Below are 8,903 nucleotides of genomic sequence, written 5' to 3' on the forward strand. Positions count from 1 at the left end.
ACTGTGCAATATTGATACCTGATGTAAAGTGCAAATGTTGAATAAATGGGGCCCTTAGCGGTCAGAAGGGAGGCTTGTAAAATAGGTGTGTTGTCAAATTTGATGTACATCCTGCCATTGAGATTTGGACTGGCAGAGCTTGTCTCAGACATTTTATAAAAGCCCTGAATATTCTTTTAACACTTGGAAGTAGTTATTCAAGACAAATAACTTCTCAAGAAAATTATATTTTCATGAACTACATAAACACAACCCACCTCATACATGATTACTACAACTACATAAACACAACCCACCTCATACATGATTACTACAACTACATGAACACAACCCACCTCATACATGATTACTACAACTACATGAACACAACCCACCTCATACATGATTACTACAACTACATGAACACAACCCACCTCATACATGATTACTACAACTACATGAACACAACCCACCTCATACATGATTACTACAACTACATAAACACAACCCACCTCATACATGATTACTACAACTACATGAACACGATTACTTCAAATGTCATCATGTTTTGATTGGCAGGGATTACAGAGGAAACCAATCTGTATCCATTCAAAATGTGGATTACAAAAAGTTGCACGCTCTTCCGACATTTCCTAAGACTTACGTCATTTTGAAACATCCTTTAAAAAGTTTGATCGGGGGTTGTAAGTATTCAAGTAAATATCCTTGGGAAAGTGATGATGATCAATGTGGAATGTAAAAATACATTTTTAAGTACAAAAAGTACAATCAACCTCCATTTGCAGGAGAAAAGCGAAAGTTGAAAAAATTGCACTTAGCTAAATCTCAGCAGAACACTTGCATAAATATGCTGCATAATCAGCCAGAATAAGAAAACACCTGTCGTCCTTCCAAGTTACTACTTTCCATCACCCTTAATCAATACATGTTCCCTACTTCTCCTTTATATTTAACAATCACCAGCTGTTTCTCTTGGCAGTATTCTCAGAATGTTTCGAGTCTTTTATATGCTTGGCCTGCCTGAGGAACTGGTCTGCTTTCCTCAGCTTCTCCATGGCTCTGGCTAGCAGCTCCTCCGGCGACCTGTCCTCCAGGCTATTGCCCCCCGCTAGGGCCGAGTTCTGCCCAACCTCGGTGCTCCCTTTGGGGACGACGCTCCCCAGGAGCTCCTCTGTATTTTCCAGCTTCAGGGCCACTTCATTTTCAAGATCTGTTAAGTTTTGAGGACCCACGGTGGCCTTTGTCACAGCCTCGTCTGTGATTGGCTGTTTCATGTTTTCACCCAATGAGGCCTCAGAGAGGAGATCCCCCAAAGAGGTGGACATCAGCTTGGCTAAGGGTTTGAAGGGGATGGGGGGACAATGGGAGGCCTGACTGACCCTCACCTGGAGGAAGGTGGAGTGTAGGCCAGAGTGATTGTCCTGGGGGGTCTGGGTCGTAGAAGGGCAGTCCTCCACAGTGCTGAGTCCCAAGCTGCCAGGGGTCTCCGTGTCTCCGTCTTGACTCTCATCCATCAGCGCGTCCAGGCCAGCTTGGCTGCCCATTAGGGCAGCGGTAGAGGCTGCCAAAGTGTCCCTGCTCTCTGACCATTCTTCATCGACATCGATGTCAGAGTGTTGGCCGCTGTCGACTGACTTTTCCTCTTCACGCTCACTCTTCTTTTCCGGGGAGAGGTGGCAGGACACGGGGCTGGAGCAGGAGCTGTCTGGCTCAGGGTCACTCAGAGAGAGAACTACGACTGGGAACTCAGACTTAGTCTCAACGACCACAGGAACTTTCAGGTCCTCTGTTTCTTCAGTTGTGGTCACCACGGCTGGTGTTGGTGAAGTGATAGAGTTGAGTTTCTCTCCTGGTATGGTGGTGATGATGATGTTCTTGGTTTTGCCTGTCGCTTGGTTCTTAGGCTCGCTTAGGTGGACGTCTTGAGGCACCACCACTGCTTTGGGAGGAGGGAGGACGACAGGCTTCTTCTTTGTGGGAGGTCCGGGAGGGCCAGGGCTCTTTTTGATTGGCTCAGGTGTCTGAACTGACGGCGTTACTGCGAGTTGGGAAGATTTCATTGTCTGAGGTTCTTCATTGGGGGATATATCCACTCTACCACTAGGGGCAGACTCTTGTTCTTGAGCCATGGGCTTGGCAACTTTCTGCGTCTCTTCTTCTATGGTGGAGGTGACCTCTGGGTGGTCAGTCACAGAGGGTTCAACTTTGACCTCTAGGGGGGTCATGGGTGTTGTAAGCTGAGAGGAAGAAGACTCCTCCTCATCCTCAGCCCCCTCAAGGATACTGCTTTGTTGAACGTCAGATGCCACCATTTCAGAACCCTCTTCCTCCTTCTCCTCTACTTCATCCTCTTCACCTTTCTTCCTCATCCCACTAGCCTCCTCTGTACTCTCCTGCACGGCTGTCTGAGTGGGCTTCTTGTCTTTGGATGGTGGGGTGGGCGGCCTGTGTTCTTGGCTGGATTGGGAGGCCTCGGCCAGGTTGTCTGTGGAGCCACCGATTGGTTTGCCGGGAGGGGTGGGCGGTGGTGCTGACTCGAAGCCCTGCTCTGGGCTGCCCTCGGGGCTGGTGTTCCTGGGGGGTTGGTCTCCGGCTGGAGCAGTGGGCTTGGCCTCTTTGGAGGGTGGCATGGGCGTCTTCAGGACCTTGGAATCAAATCAAATGTTATTTACTTAACATCTTTCATATGGTTGTTACAACACATTGTAAAATACATGGAAAGAAGAGGGTAAAACAACAAATGATATGCACCTTTTTCTCAGGGCTGGTCTCCCCAGGTGGTTGGTCCTCGGCAGACACTGTGGGCTTGGCCTCTTTGGAGGGCGGCATAGGAGGCTTCAGGACCTGGACAAATGAATAACAATGTTTGTGTGTGCGTGTGCGTGTGTTCACCACAGACGTGTGTGTGGATGCGTTTGTACATGCGTACCACAGGAGGTTGGTGGCACCTTAATTGGGGAGGACGGGCTCTGGAGTGGAATGAGTGGAATGGTATCAAATATAGCCATTATTATGAGCCGTCCTCCCCTCAGCAGCCTCCACTGATACGCATGTGCATGTGAAACAGAATATGTACTATAATGTTTTAAAAATGCAACCTTTTTCTCTGGGCTTCTGTCAGTGCTAGTCTCATCAGGGAGTTGGTCCCCTGCAGAAGCAGCAGCCGTCTCGGCCTCTTTGGAGGGCGGCATGGGGGGCTTCAGGACCTTCTGGGGACTGGGCTCCGTTTCAGATGGCAGACCTTCGTCAGGGCTCTGGGTGGTCTGACACTCCTCTGGGGCCTCGCTGGGTTTGGACGTGGGGGGCATGGGGGGCTTCACAGACTTTTTGGGAGTCTCAGTGGTGTCTGTGGTGATCTGGTGTGTCCCGTTGGGGATGCTGGCATCCACCACGTCCAGGTCCTGCCGGAGAATGCCATCTGATGAGACGTTGGCAACCTGGAAGATGAGGGGAGGGGTTTAACAGACATCTTATTCCAATGAATTCTATAAACACATAGTACAACATGATGCATTTAGCAGCATCACACACTAGCACTAAGCACTATGTTGCAGATAAAACACACACACACACACCTCTTTCATGTGTATCCTGGTCGGTGGTCTTCTGTTACGGTTTCCTTTCGGCCTTGTGCGTGTTGCGTGCTCCAACTGACTGGTCTCATCTACCTTCACCTGGGACAAAAAAAAAGGAATGGAGCACTGGTACACGGGTGTCGAACACCACTGGTTTCTAGGGGTTCCAAACATGTCTTGTTCCTGGGATTGTAATAAAGATAGTGCTTATACTAGCCTGGTCCTAGATCATGTTTGGAATGACCATAGGAGTTGGCAAGACAACACAAACCGATCTGGGACCAGGCTATGCTTATACCACACTGGTTACGAAACAACAGCATTAAGGAAAACACTTCACCTCGTCAAATATCTTATTCTTTGCTCTGTTGATGCCGTCACTAAAGGCCTTAATCCAAGCCTCCTTCTCCTCCGGGTTCTGAGCCTGGAACTTGACATCATGGACCTGGGAACCAGGAGAACACAGAGCTTAGAACATTAGAACAAAGGCACAGAACCTGGAGAGCTGTCAATCATCCCTTAATTACTATTAAACCTAGAATGAAAAGAAAACACTGTCACTAACCAAGGTGCTGTAATCAAACAGCCAACGCCAAAGAATGTATGTTAATTGTGCCATTTAGTTCTCCGCCTAAACAACTTGGATTCCACCACTGACGTAATAATTAGAAACAGGGAATTATGAATACATTGCTGAGTGCCAACCTTAGAATAGCGCTGGAGATAACTACATAATCCAATACTACAGAATTCCTATCAAACATTTTCAACAGAGAATTCTTGCTGTCAAATAAATGTCAAAACCAGGAAAGAGGAAAAAAACTGATTGACAAAACCACTGTTCAAAACTAGGGCCAGGATGGGGAATAGAATTTAGATTAAGGATCAGAAAGGTCTGAATCTACAAAACCACTGTTCAAAACTAGGGCCAGGATGGAGAATAGAATTTAGATTAAGGATCAGAAAGGTCTGAATCTACAAAACCACTGTTCAAAACTAGGGCCAGGATGGAGAATAGAATTTAGATTAAGGATCAGAAAGGTCTGAATCTACAAAACCACTGTTCAAAACTAGGGCCAGGATGGAGAATAGAATTTAGATTAAGGATCAGAAAGGTCTGAATCTACAAAACCACTGTTCAAAACTAGGGCCAGGATGGAGAATAGAATTTAGATTAAGGATCAGAAAGGTCTGAATCTACAAAACCACTGTTCAAAACTAGGGCCAGGATGGAGAATAGAATTTAGATTAAGGATCAGAAAGGTCTGAATCTACAAAACCACTGTTCAAAACTAGGGCCAGGATGGAGAATAGAATTTAGATTAAGGATCAGAAAGGTCTGAATCTACAAAACCACTGTTCAAAACTAGGGCCAGGATGGAGAATAGAATTTAGATTAAGGATCAGAAAGGTCTGAATCTACAAAACCACTGTTCAAAACTAGGGCCAGGATGGAGAATAGAATTTAGATTAAGGATCAGAAAGGTCTGAATCTACAAAACCACTGTTCAAAACTAGGGCCAGGATGGAGAATAGAATTTAGATTAAGGATCAGAAAGGTCTGAATCTACAAAACCACTGTTCAAAACTAGGGCCAGGATGGAGAATAGAATTTAGATTAAGGATCAGAAAGGTCTGAATCTACAAAACCACTGTTCAAAACTAGGGCCCGGATGGAGAATAGAATTTAGATTAAGGATCAGAAAGGTCTGAATCTACAAAACAACTGTTCAAAACTAGGGCCAGGATGGAGAATAGAATTTAGATTAAGGATCAGAAAGGTCTGAATCTACAAAACCACTGTTCAAAACTAGGGCCAGGATGGAGAATAGAATTTAGATTAAGGATCAGAAAGGTCTGAATCTACAAAACCACTGTACAAAACAGTCCCACAGTGGAGTTAAGAAACTAGGGCCAGTATGGAGAATAGAATTGAGATTACGTATCAGAAAGGGCTGAATCTAATAAACCACTGTACAAAACTGCGGAGTTAAGAAACTATAGGCCCAGGGTGGAAATAATCAAATATGTAAGAATATGACAGAAAGGACATACATTCTATTCTATTCAGAGCACTGAGTACAACAGATTAGAGCGAGAAACTAAAAGCTCTGTCTCGGTGGCAGTTCTGGGACATGCACTGGCTGAACTAGTCTGAAGACCATCTTTGTTCCTTTTGACATACCTTCTACTGAGGCCAAGCCAGAGAGCTAAACAGGGTTACCAGGGAGGGAGTGCAGGGGCATCCAAGTAGCTCTTAACATCCTGGTCAAACCCTCTCTGTCCATTCACACTGAACGACAACAGCGCCAACTCAAAACTACAATACTGTATCTTTAGAAGCTAAACTACAAATAGCTTTTAAAGCGCCATAAAACAGCTGTGTAAATGCAATGCATCACAGAACATGCAAATATCCACAGCTTTGAGCAGAAATTATGACAAATGTTTTACATAGACGTTTCTTTGTTAGTGTTTGTGGACTTTGGAGTCTGTATTACAGGGGTGTCTGTTGTGAATGTTAAATAGGTTTCTACTTTCTACGGGCCAAAAGCTGACTGTTGTTCCATCCAGACCTGGGTTCAACTACTATTTAAAATATTTAAAATAATTTGAGTGTTTGAGTCGGCCTGGTGCAGAGTGCCAGGTAGGAAGGGTTTGCTCTTCACTATTGATTCCATGGCAACAGGCAATGGAACCAAGCACATATAAAGTATTTGAAAGTATTTCAAATAGAATTTGAACCCAGGTCTGGTTCCATCCGCTCAGCATTGAGCTCTCTGCTGTTTCAGGTGACCCCGGCGACCAGACAGAGACCAAAATAAAAGTTGGCAAACCAAATGCGTGGAAAGCCCTTTGGTTTGTCTTGAGAGTGCTAGGGCCAGCACAACCAACTGCTTACTTCACACAATTCTCCCTGATAAAAACCTCCTCCCTAAAGAAACCAAAACCAAACAGGAAACTAGAGTGCACAAAAACAATAAGTAGGTTGCATCCTGGAATATGTTGATTTAAGAAATACACAAATACTAAAGTGTCACCCTGGACAGTGTGGGTGTGTGTATGTATGTGTGTGTGTGTGTGTGTGTGTGTGTGTGTGTGGGGGGTGGCAGTGGGACAAATATTTTGCACCATAACAACAAATGCGTCGACCCACAGCAAACATTATTAACGCGTCTCGTTAGTTTATATTTATTATCTTCAGGGTTCCCCACTGACTAAATCTTCCAGTGACATAATGACAGTTCACAGATGTTTACTTTTGTTCCTCTTTGTTTGTTTCTGTAAAAACGTTATTTATACAGCCTATTGTTCAAGTGGTGTGCTTGGTGTTCATGAAGGAGGTGTGGCATCCGGTGTCTTGCTAGGGCCCAGTATATGTAAGACCCGTGTAGTGATGCTTAACAACGTCTATCTAGCCTCCAAAACCAACCCCAGCAGAATTACATGTAGACGTTCTCTATTGTCTGGTGGAGTGTGGGACTTTCTCTATTTTATCAAGTTTATTATGTTTGTTTGCACCCTGCTGACATTATTGAGTGCATGTCAGATATATTCATACTACATACAGACCAACATAGCCTCCTGACTCTAGGAAGTGTGTCAAAACCCAGTTTAAAGCCCAGTTCCAGAGTCAGAACCACAGAGAACCTGACGTGTTCAGTGTTTAATGGAAGTGTACAGGCCAGCATATAGTTCAACTCCAAAAGTCTTTCCAAGCTGTTGAGGGCTGCTGCATTAAAATAAAGCTGTGGGCTAAGCAGTCTGACTCACACTCCTCTCCTGCCTGGTCACTGTATTTAGGACAGGGGAAAAAGTGACACACACACACACACACAGACACACACGCACAGATACACACACACACACACACACACACACAGACACACAGACACACAGACACACACACACACACACACACACACACACACACACACACACACACACACACACACACACACACACACACACACACACACACACACACACACACACACACAGACCCCCCTTCCTCTGACATCTGCTCAAGTTGTGGCGTTGGCCAACTCTCCAGTCTCCTCATTTGTTAGTAATACATTCTATTTCACCACTTTGGAATCTTCCACATTTCTTGAGACTTTTTCCACTGTCCTTGATCTGGGCCAAGGGGACCTCAGCTCCACCTGCACACATTCATACAGTCCTAAATGCTTTCAATATGAAATAGGCCCTCCTGTATCAGTCCATCCATTCCCTCCTGTATCAGTCCATCCATTCCCTCCTGTATCAGTCCATCCATTCCCTCCTGTATCAGTCCATCCATTCCCTCCTGTATCAGTCCATCCATTCCCTCCTGTATCAGTCCATCCATTCCCTCCTGTATCAGTCCATCCATTCCCTCCTGTATCAGTCCATCCATTCCCTCTTGTATCAGTCCATCCATTCCCTCCTGTATCAGTCCATCCATGCCCTCCAGTATCAGTCTATCCATGCCCTCCTGTATCAGTCCATCCATTCCCTTACCATCTGAAATCTCCAACTTCTCAAATTCAGGGGTTATGATGAAGAGTGACCCAGAACTGTGTGTGTGTGTGCATGTGTGTTAATGTGTGTGTGTATCTCATAATCACACAGTCAGTAACACATAGGAGGGACTGGGGCTTTAACCTATAGGAGGGACTGGGGCTTTAACCTATAGGAGAGACAGGAGCTTTACCCCGATAGCTGGGACTGGGGCTTTAACCCAGAGGAGAGACTGGGGCTTTAACCCAGAGGAGGGACTGGGGCTTTAACCCAGAGGAGGGACTGGGCTTTAACCCATAGGAAGGGACTGGGGCTTTAACCTATAGGAGAGACAGGAGCTTTACCCGATAGCTGGGACTGGGGCTTTAACCCAGAGGAGAGACTGGGGCTTTAAACCCATAGGAGGGACTGGGGCTTTAACCCAGAGGAGGGACTGGGGCTTTTAACCCATAGGAGGGACTGGGGCTTTAACCCATAGGAGGGACTGGGGCTTTAAATATAGGAGGACTGGGCTTTAACCCATAGGAGGGACTGGGGCTTTAACCCATAGGAGGGACTGGGGCTTTAACCCATAGGAGTGACAGGGCTTTTACCCCAGATACTGGGACTGGGGCTTTAACCCATAGGAAGGACTGGGCTTTAACCCATAGGAGGGACTGGGGCTTTAACCCATAGGAGGACTGGGGCTTTAACCCAGAGGAGGGACTGGGGCTTTAACCCATAGGAGGGACTGGGGCTTTAACCCATAGAGGAAGAGGACTGGGGCTTTAACCCATAGGAGGGACTGGGGCTTTAACCCATAGGGAGGGACTGGGGCTTTAACCC

The 8,903-nt window shown here is 46.0% G+C and overlaps 1 protein-coding gene across 1 annotated transcript; it reads right to left on the reverse strand.

The window, feature by feature from the left end:
- Window positions 1–207: 207 nt before the first annotated feature.
- LOC116369282 (proteoglycan 4-like) lies at window positions 208–4,043 on the reverse strand (the record flags this gene model as incomplete). Its single annotated transcript, XM_031819407.1, has 5 exons — window positions 208–2,645; window positions 2,752–2,844; window positions 3,099–3,437; window positions 3,576–3,674; window positions 3,916–4,043. Coding segments are annotated over 5 exons (2,348 nt in total), but the record flags the coding sequence as incomplete, so codon positions are not given.
- Between the last annotated feature and the right edge of the window lie 4,860 nt (window positions 4,044–8,903).

The sequence above is a fragment of the Oncorhynchus kisutch genome, unplaced genomic scaffold (assembly GCF_002021735.2).
Source record: "Oncorhynchus kisutch isolate 150728-3 unplaced genomic scaffold, Okis_V2 scaffold2127, whole genome shotgun sequence".
In the NCBI taxonomy this organism is placed as follows: domain Eukaryota; kingdom Metazoa; phylum Chordata; class Actinopteri; order Salmoniformes; family Salmonidae; genus Oncorhynchus; species Oncorhynchus kisutch.